The sequence below is a fragment of the Anabrus simplex genome, chromosome 8, assembly GCF_040414725.1.
Source record: "Anabrus simplex isolate iqAnaSimp1 chromosome 8, ASM4041472v1, whole genome shotgun sequence".
NCBI classification, from domain to species: domain Eukaryota; kingdom Metazoa; phylum Arthropoda; class Insecta; order Orthoptera; family Tettigoniidae; genus Anabrus; species Anabrus simplex.
This window is the reverse complement of record NC_090272.1, coordinates 122,433,297-122,458,471: the sequence shown is the minus strand read 5'-3', so window position 1 is coordinate 122,458,471 and position 25,175 is coordinate 122,433,297. Positions and strand designations below refer to the sequence as shown.

The 25,175-nt window shown below is 40.2% G+C and overlaps 2 protein-coding genes across 3 annotated transcripts in view; both read right to left on the bottom strand.

Moving 5' to 3' along the window:
* LOC136878875 (protein SERAC1) overlaps nucleotides 1-25,175 on the bottom strand; it is a 315,365-nt gene that overhangs the window by 153,134 nt on the left and 137,056 nt on the right. The window lies entirely within an intron of this gene.
* Nucleotides 8,360-10,252, bottom strand: LOC136879187 (polypeptide N-acetylgalactosaminyltransferase 5-like). Its single transcript, XM_067152958.2, has one exon. The coding sequence runs from the start codon at nucleotides 10,250-10,252 to the stop codon at nucleotides 8,384-8,386; it is 1,869 nt and encodes a 622-aa protein (XP_067009059.2). The 3' UTR covers nucleotides 8,360-8,383.

The window sequence follows — 25,175 nt, the reverse complement described above, 5'->3', positions numbered from 1 at the left end:
AATCATTCATTAATCAATGCCCCAGAGGAGTGCGACAGGCTTCCGCAGCCGGCACAATTCCTATCCTCGCCGCTAGATGGGGGCTTCATTCATTCCCTTCCTGACGCGGTCAAATGACTGGAAACATGTTGTGGATTTTCATTTGAAAGTGTCCACTGACTCATAAATAGGCCTACACTCGTACATTTACATTCTCCAAAGAAACTAATATTATCGTCAATTTTCATGAAATTAAACCGACTGCTTGAGAAAACAACAAAGCCGCGTTTCGAACATGCCCGGCTATTCGATTCGCCATATTGGTACGATCGAGAGTAGCATTAAGATCTGAGGATGGGAGTCGGTCTTGTCGCTATCGGCGTGCTAGGTGACCAGTGTCTTGCAAAGGCGCGGTATTCAAATGATGAGCCCACGCTGCACTGGCGCGAAACACAGGTAACTTTACGTTTGAGATTCCTGAATTTTATTTAACATTAATCTGGATTAATCTGTGATCACTGCTATCCGCATCAATAAACGTCTTAATTATTTATAATAACTTACGTAAACTTAGGGAGTAAGGCACAATGAAACCATATTCTTATGAAAGGAACTCTTGTATACTGTATTCAAACCTGTCCAACGCGGCGCCAGCGGATGCCACGGCGTCCCTGGTATACTTTTTTAGCGCCCTCCAAACTCAGATTGAATTGTACCAACATTAACCGTCATATTTTCCCCTGACATTCCCACAATTCTGAATCATCTCTTTTTACTCTTTTTATTCTTAGTTTTAACTCTAATTGTTCCATAGACCACACTCTCTGATATTTCAGTATATTCTCTATATTTTGGAGTACACCGTGTGCTGTGAAAACTCTGTACTTTATAATTCCTACTTTTTGTTGAGTGCCAGGCATTATAGAGAAAGGCTGGGGGATAAAGTGAATACGTTGACACTTGGTATTTCCCAGTTAGAACACCTTTCAGGAAAAATCGCATCGTGGATGACGATGAAAAAATGATTGTGAAACAAAAATAATCAGCGGATCCTATTCACAATGCCTTAAGTACTAGGATGATACTTATTGTACCGGTTGGTACACCTATACGCCGCACATTTGAATTTTCCGCCTTAAATTACTCCTCTACAGCTGAAACTCTGAACTTTAAAACTGAATTAATTCAACCGTTTATCTGAAGATGTCACTGTGTTAATTTCGAATTGTTTTTGTTTACTAATTATCAAGAAGTGTGGACATTCTCTCACAGATGTCTCTACCAAAAACTATGATCATGCACCCTGGTGCGAAGTGAAGGAACTTTTCTTGAAGATATTTTGTATTCATAAGTTGTTGTCTTTACTAAATTTCGTTCTTTCGTTGGTGGGTTGGCAATATTAGTCCTTTCTTTCCGCCTGTTTTGAATTTACCCAATCAGTAATTTCTATAATTAATTTCCCTCCAATCACAGGTTTCTTCTTCATTTTTGACTTGTAACTTTTAGCCGACCAATAAACGCATGTAGGTGTCTTCATTATTCATGAAAGGTCTCGAATCTTCCACGAGGGGATAAAAGCTGCTGATTTTCTGGTCTCTCGGCCACTTCAACAACATCTAGCTTAGTGTATGGAAGTATAGCAGGGGACGGGTTGCGCCTCTTCCTTCGAGCAGCAGCTCTTCAGCAAAGGTAATGGCCTTTTAACATCTTTATTTCTTTCTTGCTCAGCAGTTTAACCCCCGGGGAAGGTTCTAAACCTTTTCAAAGTATCCTGTCTGTTTAAAAATGTAACTTAGTGCCGGCTTATGTAAACATTTTCTTATTACTTTAACTGTAAATCGGGGATAGAGAGTGCTTTACCCTCTCGAGCTCTCCTTCAATTTGGATTTGAGGTGACTACGTTTTCATAACCGATTTTCTTCTCTTCATTAACCCATATATGCCCACAGGGTCGAAAACGACCCAAAATAGTCATTTGCCATCATTTATCCCCATGCATTCGTTTTCGACTTAAAATCATGATTATGTATTTGTCAGCATGTTGGCTATTATTGTGAATGTGTGATTGTTGATTTGAAGCTGTATTGTTTGCCTTGTAACTGCAAACAGATTGCTGTGTTACATCCTTCAGCATAGTATTGATGCAGTGCGGCAGAAAATGTAAGTTGACAATTTTGCTGTTTATTATTTTAGCTTGGTTCTTGTGCTGTTACTTAGAGTAAAGAATATAGTTTACGACTACATGTCACAAGTTTTTTAATTTTTCTATATGGTCATGTAATAAAACGAGATATTTGATATGGGTCGTTTTCGACCCTGTGGGCATATAAGGAACCTTTCATGCATTTCATCAAATATGATTATAATTGCATTATTGCTCAATGATAAGATATAGCTTAGTTTCTTTCCGTTATTATTGCAAGGTTTTTATATTTGGGGAGAGGGAATTATCACGGGAATCTATTACCGACTCGGTACTAAAACTTAAGAGTTCTTCTCATGTTTCCTAGTTTCCCAAACAGTCTTATAACTTTTGAGATTTTAGAAGAGCTTGAAAGGTTATCTTCCAAACAAGAGGTTTCAACTATTGATGTGGCTATACAACCTCCCGCTGATGAAGGTCATTGCTTCAGACAAAGGTGTAAAGGCAACAGGAACTGTTAGTGGCATGATAACAACGTTGTTACGCTCCTTTCAAGTGAGTACGGAGTTCATCCTATTCGACCCACGCAAAGGTACTCTTCAGCACAGAAGTATTGCCATTCCTCAGACATTCGGTTTTCATCTGTGCAATGGTTATATGCGCGGAGTGGATCAAATGGATAGCAATGTTGTTGTGTACCGGGTTGGAATTAGGGGAAAGAAATGATACACACCGATTGTATTTTGGCTGCTAGATGTTTATGTGAACAATGCCTACCTTCTAGCTCGTTCCCTTGGAAGAACCAATGATCTTCTATCATTTCGTAGGGAACTAGCTAAAACGCTTCTTACTGAAATATGGAGTTGCGCGAACACAACCCGGCCCATCTACCCGATCAAGGAATATCATGAAGAATATCCCAGAAATCGCACACAAAAGTGATGGTCATATGATTACTATGGGTCAGAAACGTAAAAGATGTGTTTCGTGCAAAAGTAAAACCACAAAAGCATGCAAGAGATGCAATGTCGCGTTGCACGATAAACGTTTCTTAAAGTTTCATGCATAGCTTTTCATGAAGACTGAGACTTCAGTGTAAGATGCACACAGTGCTTGTAACTTTCTAGTGCTGCAATATTTTTGTGAATGTGTTGTAATTCACCATTGTACTTGAACTCATAATTATCTGTGTAATAATATTTGTGTATAATTGTAATAAACAAAACAATAACATTTCACACAATAATGGTTGTCCGTATTAGTAAATAACTGTAAGATATGTTATGACAACAATTTAGGAAAAGGTAGTTTATATGCCCACAGGGTCGTTTTCGACCCATGGCCAATCAGACAGTAACGCTAATAGAAACAAAAAATCAGTGTTGCCATTAACCAAATATCACTAAAAGAAGCAACAAATGTGAAAATGAGCACTTCATTCAAAAACAAAAGTTGCGGGCATATATGGGTTAATGTGTTAAATTATTTTTCTTATACGAGTCACCTCCCTAGTGTGGGAATAGCCCCTGTGTAATCGGCCTAGTGCCCCTTAGGTTTTATCAAGTTGCATGTAGGAGTGCAAGCAACGCCTCCATTCATATTGGTATTTTGGGCCATTTCATTAACCTATTATTTCTCTTTTAAGGCCCAGTAGATTGGGTACGAGATACCCCTGTTCCGTTATATGTTGTGCCTTGATGGCAGTTAAGTGTAATAGTCTGTTATTGCCTTTAATGGGCTTGGACGAGTGAGAGCGGGTCAGCTCTTTCTGGTATTTTGAAAGGTGCCTCTAGGAGGCTTGACATTACGAGGTGGGAGCAAGTGCTCCATGTAATTAGGGGTTTTCTGCCCTTTGGTAATTTGTGGTTGTGAGCCGAGAGTTCAACGATTGTCAAATTGGGGCTCGAAGCCTAGGATTTGTAAAGACACCTTAACTTGTGTTTTCGCTTGTAAAATTATTATTGTACCTGAATATTCATTGTTATTTCACCTAGTGAAAAAATTGTTAAATCCTGTTGTCTATTGAAAATATAACCTTTATTTAAATTTTAAATTCATCTTTCGGACTTGTAGTTAGACCCATTCCAGCCCGCACCTTCTTTCACCTCTGCCGATCCACCAAAACACGGTAACACTTATCTAAAGGGGTCCAAAATCTAGATCACCGGCCCCTCATAATGGTACTAGTCACTGGTAAAGCAGAATCATGGTGTTCCTCCAATAGTGGTAATAATCACAGGTAACTCAGACTCAGGGTGTTTCTCCAATGGTCGTACTAATCGCAGGTAATGTCGACCCATGGTATGTCACACAAAATGGCACCACTCACGAGTAACACAAACCTATGGTGTTTCGTACATAAGGATACTACTCACAAGCGGCGCAGACCCATGATGTTTCTCACATAGTGCTACTAATCACGGGCGCCGATATTCCCGTGAAGTTCCTCACTTAGTGGAACTAATCACAGGCCACGTATACTCATGGTGTTATTCACATAGTGCTACTAATCATAGGCAATGTATATCACAGATTATGGAAACGCCCACAGGCAACACAAACCCATGGTGTTCCTTACATAATGGTATTACTCCCAGGCAACGCGGACCCATGGCCATCATAACAGTGGTACTTAACAATGATGAATGCTTCAAGTATTTGAGAAGTGAAATAATGCAAGATGCAAGGTTTGATAAGGGAATCAGCAGAAGGGTACAAGTGGGAAATACGTTCTATCAGAATGTAAGGAATTTGGTGTGGAACAGATAAGTTCCTATGAAATGTAAAGAGAGAATGTACAAGATGTAGGCTACTATACTATCAGATTACAAGGTTTAAATGAGATGAGATTCAGGCCAGTGATATGAAGTTCCTGGGGAGTATGGTGTGGAAGACAAGGAGAGACAGAGTAAGAAATGTTAAGGTCAGAAAAGAGATAGGGGTAGGAAAACTGAGTGATAGGATGGAGAAGAATAAATTTAGATGGTCTGGACAGGTTATGAGGATGGAAGAGGGAAGGATTCCAAAGGCTAAGATAGAGGGAAAGAGGGCAAGAGGGAGGCCCGGAGCAAGATGGATAGACTATCAAGAACAGCATAAGGAAAAGAAGACTGGACTGAAATGCAATTACTGAAGAGAAGTGGTGGAAGGAGGAGGCAATGATGGAGAAGTGCCATCAACACCCCGACCTGGCAGGAGCTGGACAAGGACGCCTTGTACACTATCCGTCTTACTAATAAGTCCTTATACAGTTGTTTAACTCTTGTTTAGTTATACAGTGAATAAACCCTGTATAAGCGTTTTACATTTTTCTTACTAATAAACGAGGTATACGCATTGTATTACTATACAGCACGTATACACTCGTTCCAAGGCGTAGGAATCTCTTCCCGCAGTTCACTGACGCATTTCGCACGTTCACCGCCTTTATGATCGCTTCTGCTGGTTATCTACGAGCAAAACTTTCCGGAAAGTCGCACAGTAACACGGCATATCGAAAAGGCAGTGGCAACACTAAGTGAGACAGCTGGAAATTGGCTTATACTGATATCAACATTTCTTCAGCTTGCTTGTGTAATGAACGCCAAAAAAGAAATGGAGAGGCTTAAGAAAAGATCAATAGCTCCTAACTGGGAGAGTACGAAAAACGTAAGCAATTGCAATTGAATCGGCGAGTTGAAAAGGATACACATTCCAAAATCCTTACTTTTCAGGAGAAAGGAAAACCTGTTTTGTAGCTAAACGAAAGGTTTGATCAAAAAAGTTTCTATTAGGCATATACATCATATTTCTGCGTATTCAACTACAAAGTATGGAAATCATATTACGTACGGTTTTCAAGTTATACCATTTTTTATGTCAAGGAATATGTCCCTTTTCATACTCAAATTTGAGAAAGATCTAAGATCTTTGTAGAGGCAGATAATGTATAATAAACTCGCAATTTCAAAAGTCTATTAAGCAGTAACACATTATTACACAAACATACGCCCAGCCATCATTTCTTTTATAGTTATTCATTGTCATTCCGTCTCTTTGAAGTGTTTTACTTTACGAAGATGTCTAGCCTCCACAACCTCTGAATGGTGTATGTCTTCTATGTTTAAAATATCGTGAAGATCATCAACGTTATCGTCCATTCTTTCAATGTGTGTTCAATGTTAAATGGATAAGTCGAATATTTCACCACGATTATATTACTGTAGACAATAAATATAAAATGGCGCCTGTAGTTGAACGTGTGTGAAAGTGCTCCGTAATTCGCCTACCGAATATCAAAATATACATACACTGACTGACAGAGCAAATGCAACACCAAGAAGGAGTGGTCAGAACTTTATGCCAATTGCAGGGTAGACTGACGTCACTGAGGTATGCTCATGATGTGAAATGCGCCGCTGTGCTGCGCACGTAGCGAACGATAAATGGGACACGGCGTTGGCGAATGGCCCACTTCGTACCGTGATTTCTCAGCTGACAGTCATTGTAGAACGTGTTGTCGTGTGCCACAGGACACGTGTATAGCTAAGAATGCCAGGCCGCCGTCAACGGAGGCATTTCCAGCAGACAGACGACTTTACGAGGGGTATGGTGATCGGGCTGAGAAGGGCAGGTTGGTCGCTTCGTCATATCGCAGCCGATACCCATAGGGATGTGTCCACGGTGCAGCGCCTGTGGCGAAGATGGTTGGCGCAGGGACATGTGGCACGTGCGAGGGGTCCAGGCGCAGCCCGAGTGACGTCAGCACGCGAGGATCGGCGCATCCGCCGCCAAGCGGTGGCAGCCCCGCATGCCACGTCAACCGCCATTCTTCAGCATGTGCAAGACACCCTGGCTGTTCCAATATCGACCAGAACAATTTCCCGTCGATTGGTTGAAGGAGGCCTGCACTCCCGGCGTCCGCTCAGAAGACTACCATTGACTCCACAGCATAGACGTGCACGCCTGGCATGGTGCCGGGCTAGAGCGACTTGGATGAGGGAATGGCGGAACGTCGTGTTCTCCGATGAGTCACGCTTCTGTTCTGTCAGTGATAGTCACCGCAGACGAGTGTGGCGTCGGCGTGGAGAAAGGTCAAATCCGGCAGTAACTGTGGAGCACCCTACCGCTAGACAACGCGGCATCATGGTTTGGGGCGCTATTGCGTATGATTCCACGTCACCTCTAGTGTGTATTCAATGCACGTTAAATGCCCACCGCTACGTGCAGCATGTGCTGCGGCCGGTGGCACTCCCGTACCTTCAGGGGCTGCCCAATGCTCTGTTTCAGCAGGATAATGCCCGCCCACACACTGCTCGCATCTCCCAACAGGCTCTACGAGGTGTACAGATGCTTCCGTGGCCAGCGTACTCTCCGGATCTCTCACCAATCGAACACGTGTGGGATCTCATTGGACGCCGTTTGCAAACTCTGCCCCAGCCTCGTACGGACGACCAACTGTGGCAAATGGTTGACAGAGAATGGAGAACCATCCCTCAGGACACCATCCGCACTCTTATTGACTCTGTACCTCGACGTGTTTCTGCGTGCATCGCCGCTCGCGGTGGTCCTACATCCTACTGAGTCGATGCCGTGCGCATTGTGTAACCTGCATATCGGTTTGAAATAAACATCAATTATTCGTCCGTGCCGTCTCTGTTTTTTCCCCAACTTTCATCCCTTTCGAACCACTCCTCCTTGGTGTTGCATTGTCACTGTCAGTCAGTGTATTTACCGTGAGTGGGATCCACTAGATTTATAAATATATATTTCATTTTTAGTGCATCAAACATGACCCTCAAAGCTGTGAATGAGAAGATTAGTGAATTTGAAAGACGTATGTCTCAATTCCAAGGGCGCCTGGAGGAAGCTCTAACTGCTGCTACTACTAACAATGCCACTAATCCCAAAGAGTTTACACACGTGATATAAAATATGATATTGAATTATTTCCATGTTCACATATGATGTCTAGTCTTTTCTTATTATGCCAATACATCAAAAGAAATTAAAAAAATATGATATTGCATATAAAATGTATACTTATAGAAATACAATACTTGAACTAAAATTCTTATTTCATAATTTCCACAGCCCTGAAATGATCAAAATATAACAACGTGATTTCATGCTCCCCCCTTGGTATAATAAACCTTCATTTTAAAAGTAATGTGGACCCACATGCACACAGATCATCACCCTCATTTGCTTATAAATAAGTCTGTCTCATTCTGTGTGCACTGGAAGATCAAAGATAACAGGTATAGTTCAGTCGGTGATCAGTTAGCTGTTGACTGCTTGCCAACGGAACTTGCTCTTCATAACCCACTGCTGTCCCAAGCTGCCATTACAAGTTCGCAGCAATGGCTGAGACTGATCGTGAATGTCTGGTTTTTGTAAACACTGGCCAGTATTTACATGTTTTATTGTGCGATCCTGTGTATTATATACCCAAGCTTGGTTGCCTCCCATTCCGTGACATCTTACAAGTTTGACAGGATCATCTGGCATCGAGGCATCAAGGCAATTGTCATCAGAAATAATCTGCTGTCGTTTTGTGTAAGAAAACACCTGGTTGCCACCAAGTCCATGGCAGTAACTCATACCAACATTTTCTCCTTCTTTTCGGCCTAGAGTATCTAAGCAATTCTGTGTTTCTGCATTCCTCACATCTCCAAGATAATAATAGTCCAATGGCATCTGAGATTCAGGATAAATATTCTCTAGATACCATCGGAAATTCTTGCATTTTAGCCTTTCTCTTAGAGCTTTTCTTTCAGATACATCGCCAAAATCAACATTTCTTGCTCCTGGATTCATTGCATAATAAAAATCTCTCCATTCATCCATCCAAACTTCTGCCACACGGGCAGCATTATGCAATATAATTTTCGACACACCGCCTGGGAATGTGTAAGGAAACTTGTCACGAAATACATGGCCAACATGGGAACAGGGAATTATTTCCAAAACACCTCCACATTGCCACACCCGAAAAGGCATCTCCAAATTGTCACCACCCCAAATATCCATTCCTTCGTCATATGCCCCAAGTTCATAGAAATAATCCCTATCGATGGAAAGCAAGCCTCCAGCCATGGTTGGGGTTCGTAAAGGTGAGGTTCGATCACCACCTCTGCGATCCATCTCTCTCTGAGGAACTCTATACCATCTGAAGTTCAGTTTCCAATTAAAACCTCCCCATGTTTGGTCAGATGGAGTGACATATTCAAACGTATCATCAGAAATGACGTCTATAACAGGACACACCACTGTTTTCCTGTCTTCAGCTATTCTAGATAGGAGCGGTTCTAACCATCCCTCTGTGCATTCACAGTGGGCATCAAGGAATGTAATCACCTGTCCTTGGACATGCTTGGCACCCAAGAGCTTTGCCCTTATAAGTCCTGAACGTTTCTCTGTTCGGAATACATGCACCGGGATTGGGAGGTTCGCCACATAATCTTCTAAACGTTTCCCCAAATAATCTCTCTCACTGGCATCGTCTACAAGAATAATCTCCTTCAATAATGGATGAGGAGATCGGTTGATAGCACTCCAGATGGTTCGCATTAATGTAGACCAGGCTTCATTATGAAAAACTATTACAATGGAGGTTGTCGGCAGTAATGCTGGATACTGCTTGCTCTTACATCCTTCCAGGCGCACATCAGCCAATGATCGGTTAAAAGAGATCATATCACTCGCTAGAAGATTGAACTGATTTAACTTGAACTTTTCCTTCATGATGGCTGTCTGATCTGCAGGTATGAGGACTGCTTTCCCTCTCTCACCAGGCTGACCATACTGTTCTGGCACTGAAGGGGCAGGACGCCAACGTCGTAGCTGTGACACAGGATACTTGCCTGACTGATGTTTATCGTTTCCATGCTCAGACAATTGCTCGTTCAGGATTCCACGCCCTCTACTGTTCCCACCCCCTGCACCATCATCGTCCACATCATTACCTTGCTCCTGATCTTGCAGTCTTTCTACATGCCGCCCTTCATTTTTGTTTACAACACCACATCCCCAACCAGATCCTCCCACACAGGCAGAGTAAAATGTTAACAAAACCACAAACACTAAAAACCACACTAAAGATGTCACAATAACTTTGCAAGTGTGTATCCGAACCTTAGTCCGAAACATGATGCAGTGCACGGTATATAGGGTACTCTTCTAAAGTCAAACTATCAGCACATTATGCTACGAACATGTGCCATAAATTGATGCATCCATTTTAAATTATATGTAGACTTCACGTTCTGCTTACAAACTTGCAGAAGATGTTCACAATCTTTAGGTAGCCATTCATCAAACCATCCAAAAAATTGAAAACTGTTTGTCACTTTTATAGGAAAGGTATGAGATCTCTTTTACACATTCCATGGCTAATGTCAATGACCAGCGTTAACAATATATTTCAAAAAAACGAAGAAAATGAACAGAACTACAACAAAACACAATGACGTGTTCCAACTCCCAAGGCAATGCTTGACATGCAGGGCCTTGGCACTTTTACAAGAAGTGTATAAAACCACATTTAACCGGCGCGCTTCAATTCCCCTAATGTCATCTAATTTGCTTTGTTTGAACGTGACTAAGTTTCATAAACAATTATTACCATTTGTCACAACATGAACCGAACACCGACACGCACTCACACCTGTTTTCATCCCGATCCAGGTCTGGTTTGCTATTCGTATGGTGAATTGAAACATTTGGATATTCTTCTTCTTCTGGAAATGTATGGACTCTGGTCGTGTCGCCCAGTCACAAACACATAATTTTTAAACAATAGGCACATTAAAAACAGTCCACTTGGTCGAAAACCATTGTAAGTGAATATCGATACTTCAGACTTTTCGGGGGCAGTAACATATCCACATCAATGAGTCAGATAACGTTATCCCATCCAAGAGATACATGTATATATACAACATACAAGTGGAATTTGTGTTGGACCCGCCATTTTAATATTTGGCCAAGAAATATTTGCCAAGGAGTAATCGTAAGATATAAAACTCCGTTGAATATCTTAGAGTTCATAATTACCCGTGACAATTAACGACATCTATCAGCCATAAAGCTTAGCGGTAAGGATACGAGATCTTTTCCAACTGAAAGTACCCGAGACCAAGGAATATCCAACTAACTGGTATATTACTTGCTCATCTATTATCTGGGGGAGTGGACATTGGATTGTGGATTGAGAGTGACATTGAACTTTTCTTTGCAGATAGTAATAAGTCGCCATTTTGACGTCTTGACAATGACAAGCAGCAAGGAGAATACAGAGTCAGGAGCGGAGCAGGTAACGACTGAGATGCAGTGTGACATCTGTAGGAAACCAGTGGGAGATGAAGACCACGCCATTGAATGTGAGAGTTGCAACAGATGGCAGCACCAGGAATGTACCGGCATGATCAGGGGTGAATATGATATGAAGAAAAGAAAGAACTTCAAGCTGACTTGGTTATGCAGTAAGTGCAAACCCCACGCGCTAAAATGGAATGACGACAGAGACCGGAAAATAAACGAAATAGATCAGAAGTTGAATTTCCTCATAAAGTATCTGACTGATCGCATCCCGATGATAATCAAGGAAACGGTGGAAGAAATAAAGAAGGAATTAGCAGATATCAGAACAACCGGACAACATACCAGAATCACCTCAGTAGGTATAGGAGACATAATAACTCCGGATACCAACAAAAGGATGATCAAGGAAACTGTGGAAGAAACAAAGAAAGAATTAGGCCTAGCAGACATTAGACCAACCGTCGCCGGACAACGTACCAGATCCCCTACAGTAGGTATAGGTGACATAACTCCGGATACCAACAAAACGAAACATAGGGGAAGAAATCCCGAACAACATAGCGAGGAACCAACAGGCCCGACCGGCCCAACCAATTCCACGAAGAGCTTCAGAGAGGTGGCTAGTCAAAAAACATCACTGGAAGGAAATCCAACCAGCACCACAACTCGAAGCAAAGGTATACCCCAATGGGGGAAAGGAATCGTCCATACGGGAGAACATACCCGATCATAGAGACAGAACAGATCCAAAACGGAAGGATCACGAAATATTACCCGATATGCATACTGTTGGACGACAAGGTACAGACAGCGATGAAGAGCACCTTCAGTGGAGAATAGTAGATAAAAAGAAATACAAGAAAAAACAATTTATCAATGGAAACAGGACACCTGAAAACAATCAACTAAGAGCAGGAGATAAATCAGCTTGGTTATATGTCGGCCGAATACACGAAACGGTCAAAGATGCAGACCTTGTAGCGCACTTAAAAGATAATGGTATTGCCGGGAGGATTGAATGTGCTCAGCTAAAAGCAGTCGGTAACAATAAGTCATTCAGAGTAGGAATACCGTTCGAACTGAGAGAGTTAGTAGATCAACCACACTTCTTTCCGAAAGGTGTCTTAGTAAGGCGATTTCTTTTTCGAGGACACCAAAGAGAAAGCATACGGCTATAGGAAAGAAACAAATAACACATTGAAAGTAATGACATGGAACGCTGAAGGTGCAGTAAATGCATTCGATAGGTTACCAAACGATGATTTAGCGGACTTTGATTTGATCATTTTAACAGAAACTTTTCTAACTAGAGAGTGGAATATTCCTACTTTTTATACGATGCATGTTTTTGCCACTCAAGGACAAACGGGTAGACCAGTGGGAGGAATCTCATGCCTTCTCAAACTCAAAATGGCCCCCTTTAAATTGCTGTACGAAGTACCGGAGATGATAATAGTAAAAACAAAACTATGCACAGTGATAGGCGTATACTTCCCACCACGATACAAGGCAGAAGACAATGTGGATTAGTGCTGGGCTTCATAGAATACAACCACATGATCTAGTAATACTCACGGGAGACCTGAATTGCAGGATAGATATTCGCAACTCTAAAACAGAGGTACTTCTGGAATACCTCAAGACAGAAGGGTTTAAGCCTTATTAACGAACCAAGTGAAAAGACATATGTGCCATAATGGAAGTAGCACAATAGATTTGTTATTTTCCAATATGAAGGACCACGAAATGATTTCCCGGACAATTCTACGCACAGCAACCAGGAAGCACTTACCAGTGGCAACAACACTGATGCTGCGAGAGAGAACCAGAGCCGTCACTAAAACTACGGAAGTATCAAGGAAAATCAACATGCGGGTAATATCAGAGTCTAATGCACTAATAGATATGGTGTCCCTACATGTCCAAGATGGTGATATTGATAGTGCAGTATCGAAATTACAAAACATTATCCTAAATTCCGCTATAAAATATAGTCAAACCGAGAAAAGAGCAAAACCATGGTTCAACGGGTCCTGTTACCAGGCTAGATATGAAAAAATTAAACTCCTCCAAACTGCTGCAGACACGCTAGAAGAAGCACTAATAATGTACGCCTGGAAAAGAAGGGAATACAAAAGAAGGGAATACAAAAAGCTAATAAGGGAAACTAAAGCGAAATACTATGAAGAGACAGCACTAAGACAGATAGAAGAGGCAGAAAACAACCCTTACATGGTTATCAAGCCGAAACGACCAACATTCCCTCGGAATATTCCCATGAGCACGTGGACGGCTCATTATACACAGGTTTTGACATTTAAGGACACGAGACCACGCATAATCAACGATAGCACCGAAATTGATGGACCAATAGATCTGTTCAGCGCACAGGAGATACAGGAGGTACTCTTAAATTTGAAAAATAACAAAGCACACGGGCCAGACATGATCTATAATGAACATTTGAAGAGTTTGGCTCCTATTCTCTTTGAACCCCTTACTAGCCTATTCAACGAATGTGTTAAACAGGGAAGAATACCAGATCTATGGCGGACTTCAACGATAAAGACCCTTTATAAAAGGAAGGGAGACTTAAGTGACCCTAATTCATATCGAGGAGTAGCACTAGAGTGCACATTACTGAAGATATTGACTAAACTGTTAACGCAAAGGCTGAATGCTTTAATAGATCAGTATCTCCCAGAAGAGCAATTTGGATTTAGGAAAAACCGGTCCACAATACAAGCTATAGAATGCCTTCAGAATGATATTCATGAAGCCTTTAGATTAAAGAAGGGAAAGCTACATGTTATATTCGTGGATTATTCGAAAGCCTTTGATACAATTAGTCGAACACAAGTCATATCAAAGATTGAGGATCTCATAGGAAAAAATAATCCATTATTGCAATTAGTAAAAAACATCCTGGCAAAGAATGAGGTGCAAATAGACGATTCGATCACAATATCCGATCCAATAGACCAGACTACAGATGTACTACAAGGTGATCCTATAAGCCCTCTCCTTTTTAACGTCGCAACACATGATGTCATTCAGGCATCGAAGACAGAAAGCACGAACATTTATATGTACGCAGATGACATGGTTTTAGTGTCCAGATCAATACCTGCTCTGCAGTTGGCATTTGATCGACTATTAGAGTGGGCTAAAACAAATGACCTTCATGTTAACAGAAGTAAAACCATGACTATGACCTTTAGGAAAGGAGGCAGAAATGCAGCAAGTGATGTGATATATTTGGATGGAGAACCATTAACCAGTGTGAATAAATTTAAATACCTCGGAATAACACTGCATATACAAGGAACCAATTTCACAGCGCATATCAAACAAAGATTAACAGCAGCAGTGGTAGCTATTAATGACATCAAATATTTGTATAAAATATCCCTTCAGACAGCGTAGAAGTTATTCAGAGTGAAAATAGCACCTGTAATAACCTACGGCATCCCCAGTATCTGGCAGTATTTGTCGGTAAGAAAAAGGATGTGGAGAAGATAAAAGCAACATTTTTAAAGAGAGCCTTATGTTTATCGAAATTCACCTCTTCGAGACTGGTGTATGAGCCAACTAGGGAAATTATGTTTTTGGAGGAAATACGGGACAAATTCTCTCTCCCATCAACTCCAGCGTACCAAAGTTTATTTCGCGAACATCAGAGAAAAAAAATCGGAAATCTGGTTGGATTTCTACAGTACGGAAGCCAACTACGAGTTACGGCATGTATCAACAAGGCTTGCTGTGCATGGTTTTCACTTCAAACTATGCTCCACGACGAAGTATCACTCGCCAAATGAGGGATGCATGTGTGCTTTGTGCGGGAAGCAGTGTGATCGCTATCACGTACTAAGGTGTGAAGGAAGGAAGATTTCTCTAATTAAGTTCTGCATTGAATGATTTTGTTTATTCTTTGTGTATGGCAATTAGCTGCAATAAATATATTATTATTAATCCCAAAGAGTTGCTACGTGTGCTTGAACGTGACTTCCGTGACTTTCGAGAATCGATTTCAGCGGAAATATCCGATTTGAAGAGAAATATAAGTAAAATTGAACAGCGTCTTGAGATACAAGAAGCATTGTCAGATGAAGCGGCCCAATACAACAGATGCAAATGTCTCCTGTTGCATGGTGTTAATAAGACTGCTGATGAAGATGTGTACAGCAAGGCCTTGGATACCATCAGATTGACCTGAATATTGAGTGCACTGATCGATGTCACAGATTAGGGCGAAAACAGAGATCGACTGCTGATGTGGTGACATCAGGAAACAGGCCAATTTTCATAAAATTTCTTAGATATCAGCAACGAGATAGAGTGTGGCGCGCTAAAAGGCACCAAAGTTCTTATTACTGAATCTCTTTTATATCAATTACTTACATACCGCACTCTTATCGTTAAAACACCACATACTCCACTTGAGGGTAGACAGACTTCGACCGGTTTACCACAGGGGGACGTTTTAAGCGGTGTTCTATTTGCTTTTTATATGCGTGAATTAGAACAGATAATTTCACCATACGCTAGAGTTTTGTCTTACGCTGATGACTTTACTATATATATCTCCCATGAGAGCATCCCTGAATGCAGGAGGATCTTAGCTAGTGTAATGCGTGACGTAATTAAGTGGTTGGATACCCATGGTCTAACTCTATCAATTCCTAAATGCACAGCAATGCTTTTTACGCACAAGAGATCGTATGACCACTCCCCCTTAATACTTGATGAATTTCTAGTTCCGTTCTCACTTCAACACACATACCTCGGTATCATAATTGATCATAAGCTCTCGTGGAAACATCATATTAACCCTATACTGCATGAATTATTTTTCGTTTTCGTTTGGTGAAGAAAATTTCAAGCTTTAATGTTCAACATACGCTCAGTGTATTACATGTGCCAGCAATTCTTAACTGGGGCTAATAGCTTAACACTCATATGTGATGTGGATTGCCATAGTTGAATATATATACGATTTTTCACGATTCACTCACACCCCCCTTTCCACTAGATCTACTCTCCATATTATTCTGACAGTTAAGCAACATTGGGAGTGGTCACCCACTGGATGGGTGACCATCATCCCCTCTCCACTTCTACCGGCCCTGTGCCACTATGAATAACTATTCACTCCCTTTTACGGGAAATTATTAATCCCCTGGACACCACATAGTGGTCCAGGACTTCTTTTTCTTCTCACCCATACGGGTGCAGGTCATATCCTGACCAGTTCAGACCTCATTCTTCAGGATACCACCATCCCCATCACAGTTCTGTACCTAACACCATATGTCGAAAGCAGCACTCAAGACCTTCGGGTCGAAGGGCTAAAATGGCACAAAGGATCCGGGCTCCGCCCGTATATCCTCTGTGACGCGTGGTCTGTCTGTCTGTACGCTAAGCTTTTAACATTCAAAGACCGAACATTACTACCTACTGGCCATGGATACGTACTGCAAGGCGCAAGTACAACTTGCAGAACCGTAGGTCGGTAATGTCTTTGAGGTTGAGCCAGAGGTACTCCTGAAGCCTGTGGTAATGTGATGGGGAGGGCCCACGTAAAATAAACGGTGGTTGGTTCGCGTGGATGTTGACGGGGTGGAAGGAGTACCTTTGGTTGCAGGGCTGTTTTGTCTTATGTTATGTAAAAAAAACAAGGCATCACTGGGATATGTGTTTAATTGATTGTACAGTTGAAGGTGTGCCGTAAAACTACCTCTGTGTACAATATTTATCCATTTATACAGGTGAAAAGTTATTTGTTGCCTAAAGGCAACAGTATGCAGTAGAGGGTTAATGCAATTCGGCAAAAAACGGACGGGTATATCCAAATCCTTAAAACAGTGACACGTAGAAGTTGGGGAGCAGATCCATTAGTAGCTTTATCGCTTTATCGTGCTAAAATTCGCTCTGTATTAGATTATTGTGCATTTTTTAAGATACGGCCGCACCTTCCATAGTTTCACATCTCAATACCATACAATACAAAGCGCTTCGAATATGTATAGGTGCATTAAAAACTACTCCTACAAATGCCTTACTTGTAGAAACAGGTGAATATCCTTTGTGGATTCGTAGAAAGTCTTTAGCAGGTAAATACCTTCTAAAGAAATTTGCTTTGGCTCGGTCACCATTAATTCCAAAATTACAGCTTCTACATGAATATTATACGAAACCTCCCCCAAGAGGAGAACGAACCCCTGCTATCTATCAGGCATACAAACTGTTGTGCACGCACAGCGATAAATTTCTACGTTTGCCAAAACTTCCTATGTATTCTATCCCTTATAATAGCCTACTTTTCCAACCTAAGATCATAATATCCTCTACAACTCACCTTTCTCCTTTAGAACACAATGTTCTTCATAGTCCTTCCGAATCCAAAAAAATTAAAATTTCCTTATCTGAGAACGAAATCAGTATATATACTGATGGTTCTAAGTCCGAATAAGGCGTAGGAGCAGCATTCTTTATTCCCAATTTCAATATAATTGAAACTTTCCATTTACCAAATAATGTTTCTATATTTTCTGCAGAGTTATTTGCAATTAGACAAGCACTTATTCACGTTCAGCAACAGCATTATAAACGAACAACTATATATACGGATGCTCAAAGTATACTTCACGCATTAACCTCTACCAAACTCTCTTATAATTGGTATTTATACAATGTGAAATATTTATTGTATCAACTCGAACAATCAGGCGTGTACATAATAGTAGTGTGGATCCCAGGGCATTCCGGTATTTTTGGAAACGAGCGAGCTGATTCTGCAGCTAAGGCAGCTAGTACTCAAAATAAAGCACCAATTCTTGTAGCCCTTCCTCCCCTTGACTTCCTTCCTGTACTTTATGATGTAGCATACAGTTCGTGGCAAGAGAATTGGCAATATTCCACTCATACAAAAGGCAATTTTTTTTATCAAATTCAGCCGCATGTTCCTCATAAACCTTGGTTTTTTTTATGGATCATACACTCGTAGGCATATCACAAATATCATACGTCTTCGTTTCAACCACGCACTTACACCACAATACAAGTACCATTTCCACCTTTCTAACCTCTCTACCTGCGTGTGTGGCCACCCACATGGTGACAGTAATCACATTTTATTTCAGTGTCCACAATTTGATTCTCCCCGTCGTCAATTTATGCAACGCCTTCTAAATTTATCCATTCCCCTTCCTACAAGTGTTTCCTGTTTATTGTCAACCCTCACTCCCACTTTAATTGATACATTAAATAAATTTATTGATGAGTCCAAATTGCATTTATAAAAGGTGAGCTATTCCCTCCTTCATATAGTAAAAATATGCTTCTTGTTTCCACTGTAAAATTTATTCCAACCTCTACAGATAAATACAAGCGAATCATAGCAAAGCGTGTGATTTTTTTTCAATAATTGGTCCCATAACATATTATCTATCTCACATTCAAAATAAAACGCATATAACAAAATTTCATATCCAAGACACTTGAGTTTATACCATAAATATAGTGACTGGACGAAATTCACAGAGTCCAACCCACACCAAGAAGAAGAAGAAGAAGAAGAAGAAGAAGAAGAATCTCTGACAGCTACAAGGAAGGAGATGTTCCGAAAGGCATGTGATATATTTGGAATGCGTAACACCTATACGCAAAATGGCACAATTATCGTCCTCACAGCCGATGGAATGAAGATGCACTTAAACACTCCTGCAGAATTAAATTCTTTGATTAGACGGTTAGGCGAAATTAGCACTAGGAAATAATTATGATTGTGTTCTTGTTATTGGTATGGTATAGTAGGCCTATTCTATGTTTTAGGTTAGTTATGGTTAGTAAGTGTGCGTGTTTGTGTGAATCAGCTGGAAGTTATATTTTATGCTATGTCGAGGTAAGCCGGTATCTGTTTATTCTCAACTTCTGCCTGAGGATTTAAGTATAACAATGTCATTCACTTCTATTGCGAGCATAGACTTGGACACAGACACCACCCCTCCTTTCTCTTTGGCACAGATTTCTAGTTTTACTCCTCTTACCTCTCTCTCTTCCCAGATTCTCTCTTCAGATCTATCTGTTTGTAGTATTTTAGAAATGGAAGTGAAAGCATTTCCACGCGCTTTGTTGTGTGCTCATGTTAACAGCCAATCTGTTGTAGCTCACCATGATGAACTGAAAGCTATATTTGAAAACAGTTTATTTCATATAATTGCTGTAAGTGAGAGTTGGCTATGTAGTTCAATTCCTTCCAGTATGGTTGAAATACAAGGGTATCGTATTCATCGATTTGATAGGATGAGCAGGCGTGGAGGTGGTGTTACATTGTTTTGTAAGCTTATAATCTCAGGAGTATAGTGGTAAAAACTACCACTACTACAAATCCCGTTTCTGAATTGATGTTTGTTGAAATTATTATAGGTACTGTTAAAGTAATCATTGGGGTTGTATATAGGCCTCCAAATGCAGAGGGCATTGGTGAGTTACAGGACGATTTAATGAGACTTTTACCATCTTATGAACACGTGATTATACTAGGCGACTTTAACACAAATTTGTTAACTCGGACTAGTGAAACAATACGTTTTCGAAATATTTTTCTCTCCTGTGACATGACAATATTGCCCTCGGAACCAACTAACCACGTTCATACTTCCACCGTCTCTTCTGATACACTAATTGATCTCATGATAACCAATAATCCACACAAGGTTCTTAAACACGGTCAGATACCCGTTCCTGAAATATCAACTCATGACCTTATATACTTAGCGTATTCGCTAAGAGTTCCTAAATATAGGTCGAAATACGTGACTTTTAGAGACTTTAAAAATATATATTTCAATCACCTAAAAGAAGATGCATGCAAATGTCCTTGGGGTGACATAATACTAATGAATGACATAGATGAAAAACTGGAAAATATTAATTCTCATATTCATGGACTTTACAATAAGCATGCTCCTAAGCGCTGTGTGAAAGTAACACGACCGCCCTTGTTCGTGGCTGACAATTGAAATTAAATATTTAATGGCTCAGCGTGATTCGTTATATAGACGTTACAAACGAAATTTATCAGCTGACACATTTGAACAATACCGTGTACTGCGAAATCGAATTAAACAAATTATCCGTAATAAGAAATTTGATTACTTCCGGCATCTATCCAATAATATAAACGCTGGTAGTACTTGGCGACAACTTCGTTCATTAGGTATTGGAAGGCCTCCTGTGAACCATACTAAACCAGAAATACCGCTTGACGAGATTAATAGACACTTTTCAACAGACGTTTTTACTCCTGAACACGATATAGTGCAGGCCACCATCAAGTCTATAATAAGACAACAATCATCTGATCGCCCATGTTTCGAATTTCGAACTATTTCAGAGTCTGAAGTGAGACGAGTACTGATTTCAATTAAATCTCATGCAACAGGGGCTGATGAAATCCCTATTTTCTTTATTATTAGCATTATGGATATAATATTGCCGGTTATTACTGACTTATTTAATGTATGCCTCTCCCGTAGTTATTTTCCGACAAAGTGGAAAGATGCACAAATTGTCCCAGTTCCAAAAAGGTCGCCAGCTAATGTAGCATCCGACTTTCGTCCTGTATGCATTCTTTCAGCACTGTCTATAGCTCTAGAAAAATTGATCTATAGCCAACTTGAACAATATCTGGAAAAATATTCTCTGCGTGACCCCTTCCAATCTGGTTTCAAGGAAGGACATAGCACAGGGACGGCACTACTAAGAATTGCAGACGACATTAGACGAGCTATAGATGAGCGGAAAGCGACTATACTTATTTTACTTGACTTCAGTAGTGCGTTTGACACAGTCAATATTGACATCATATTAGCGAAACTACAAAGATTTAATCTGAGTCCCTCTGCTATTCAGCGCTTTGCTTCGTACCTCACCAATCGGCGACAACGTGTTGTCATAAACGGCATCACCACAGACTGGAAGACGAAGCAAACAGGTGTCCCACAGGGATCCGTTCTTGGACCTCTTCTGTTTACTCTATATATCAATGATATATCTTCTCAGTTCAGTAACTGTAAGTATCATTTATATGCAGATGATCTACAAATATATTATCACTGTAAAGCTACTGATATTGAGTTTGGAATTCATCAGATGAATTCCATCGTAAATCTGATTAGCTCCTATTCTAATAAGAACTGTTTATTAATTAATCCTAAAAAGACACGAGCTATTATAATAGGGCAACAAAGGCAGTTAAATTTCATTAATAAGAAGTTATTGCCTTCACTTTTGCTTTATGGTGTAGCTATACCATGTCAGAAGTCGGTAAAAAATCTTGGAATTATCATTAGTAACACACTAGATTGGAGTGAGCACATAACAAGCATCTGTAGGAAAATTCACTTGTCATTTCACCCTCTCAAAACTCGCCAATCACTTCTTCCACTAAGCTTGAATATTAAACTTATCCAGACCCTCATATTTCCCATACTTAATTATTGTGATATTGTAATCATAGATGCCACCATGGAACAGACACTACAATTACAGAGGGCAATGAACTCATGCATTAGGTTTATATTTTTAATTAAATTTTCAACTCATATCTCCCCCAATTATGAACTTCTCTCCTGGTTAAAAATCGCTAAACTACGGCATCTTCACGTTGCTACTCTCGTATTTCGTCTGCTGAATGAATCTAAACCCCGGTATTTATCCTCAAAGTTTAATTTACTCTCCTCCTCTCATGAACACAACACACGATCGACTACTACACTCTCAATTTCTGTGCATCACTCATCTTCATTTAACCGCTCCTTTCAAGTGTCTGGTGCAAGTCTATGGCATTCCCTTCCAGTTAGTGTTAGGAATTGCACTTCCTTAGCTTCTTTCAAGCGGTCTTGCCGAGATTACCTATTAAATGTAAAACCAGCTTGTATGAATGGCAGTATGAATGGAAGAATGAATGAGGTTAGGATTTATATTTTTGTTATATTATTTCATTATTCTGTTTTATGAAGTTTATTAGATATGTGGTTAAGTGTAAGAGAGGGCCGTGGGCCTTAACTTCTCCACAAATGAAGGAAATAAATAAATAAATAAATAAATAAATAAATAAATAAATAAATAAATAAATAAATAAATAAATAAATAAATAAATAAATAAATAAATAAATAAATAAATAAATAAATAAATAAATAAATAAATAAATAAATAAATAAATAAATAAATAAATAAATAAATAAATAAATAAATACCACGAAATTAACTGCTCACTCGTTTCTTTTTCCGCTACTCACTGTTATACAACGCTTATACAAGGGTCCTGGTCTGTATAAGCAATTCAATGAATAACTATAACAGATGTATACACAGGAGGCTTATACACGGTTTATTAGTAACGAATTTCACATAAACGGTGTATAAACCTTGTATAAAAGTTATACACCGTATATTAGTAAGACGGTATAGCGATGGCCCTTGTAATGTAATTTCGTGTTGTTTACTTCCAGAGAGAATTCTGAATCTCTGTCCCTTTCTTCTACCCCCGCGCTGTCCATAAGAATGTGAAGATGCACGGTGACACACATCCTGTAGATATGTAATCACGTGCCGTTTGTTGTATCACCGTCTGGCCAGCGCACTCTCGTTATGGCAGCGCGCCAAGCCTTGCTACAGCCACACTCTAGTGCAACGCTCCACTCATGCGACGTTCGGCAGATATTCAAATCCAAGCCACTCAAAAGAAATTCAACGAACAAATGAAATATGAGCAACAGTGGAAAGTTAGTTTTTTACAAGTTGCTTTACGTCGCACCAACACATAGATCTTATGATGACGATGGGAAAGGAAGCGGCCGTGGCCTTCATGAAGGCTCAGCCCCAGCATTTGCTTGGTGTGAAAATGGGAAACTACGGAAAAACCATCTTCAGGGCTGCCGACAGTGGAGTTCGAACCCACTATCTCCTGAATGCAAGTTCACAGCTACGCGCCCCTAACCGCACGGCCAACTCGCTTGGTACAATGGAGAGAATCTGTAACGAACTAATAAGGAAATAATATACATTTAGTTCTTCTTCCGGGTTGAACCGTGTTGTTTTCTGCACATTCCGTAAAGTTTTTCGATGTTTCGAATTCATTGACTATTCTTTGTCAAGGCGACTGAAATACTCCTACTCGATCCGAGGTAATCAGCCTCCCAGGCGCTAATCGACTACGTATATATACAGCGATTCCAAATTCCTATTACACACGTTTCTGGGTTGTAGAGGGGATCTTATGCAAGTCCGAAAGTGCAATACCTCCGTGCAGAGAGGAAAACGGGATCGAATTAAGTTGTTCAATCTCCCCATTCGCCTGTGTGGGAGGTAATCCAAGTGGACAATGGGCAACCTGAGTACGTCGTCTGGCTCCTAGGATAAATGGTCAACATAGCGAACTTCGGTTCATAGAGTCCTAGATTAGAATGCCGGATGGCCCGGGAATTTTAGCCTCTATAACATAGTGTTAGGTCAAGATTAATTTTGGGCGAATTTCCCAGCGAGTACGTTATACATTACAGTATATTAAGCTATGTGTAAGGCAGTATTTTCAGAACATTTCGTGTTAATTTCTATGCTATTGCTAGTCGTATCCTATTTTGTTTTTTGTTTCGATGTACCTATACTCTGATTTAATTCAGGGTTCCCACTAGTAACCTAAATCTATTATCCCTGTATTTTCCCTGTGTTTTCCGTGGGATATTCCCGTTTTCCCTGCATTACATTTAGTGGGACATGGCACATAAGACTGACGCTTGAGCATGTTTATCATTCTCTGGAATCATCATCTTGAAACATATTTTGCACGAACACTTACAATGGTATAAATAACTTTAAATAAATGTTTTTCGTCTTTTTTTACGATTTGCTTTACATCGCACCGACACAGATAGGTCTTATGTCGACGATAGGAAAGGAAAGGGCTGGGAGTGAGAAGAAAGTGGCCATGGCCTTAATTCAGGTACAACCCCAGCCTTTGCCTGGCGTGATAATGGGAAACCTCGGAAAACCAACTTCAGGGCTGCCGATAGTGGGGTTCGAACCCACTATCTCCCGGATGCAAGCTCACAGTTGTGCACCCCTAACCGCACGGCCAACTCGCCCGGTCAAATAAATGTATCATAAGACAAACAAGCTAGAAGTTATCATAAAGTGCCAATCTGTGAAGTGGCTTATCAGTAATCCCATCACACACAGCCACCAAAAGAAACATTACAACCAACAAAAATGAATTACATTGCTCACAGCAAGCTAATCAAACACTCTTCAAACTAACACCTGTTGTTCATCCGGGACCTTATTCTTGAAATTTGCGTGAGTGAGCTTGCCAGTTTCTATAGTGTTCAGAAACTCAGGAAAATGTTCCCAGTTTCTTTAGTAAATGGAAGTGTCGTTCGAATACGTATGCTGCTCAACTAGTGTGCATAGAAACAAGCATCACTGACACATTACATTATTTGTAGAATTCTTCTCTGAGATAATTTCGCTTTTCAATAATAATAATAATAATAATAATAATAATAATAATAATAATAATAATAATAATAATAATAATAATAATAATAATAATAATAATAACTTAATACTGAGGCAAAATCCGTAGTAATTACGGGCAGTCCATAATAGCACCTCTACGTTATGTAAATTACATGGGTAGCTTCTAAAACATTGAGCTTTCTTTTTTTTTTTTTTTTTTTTTTACAA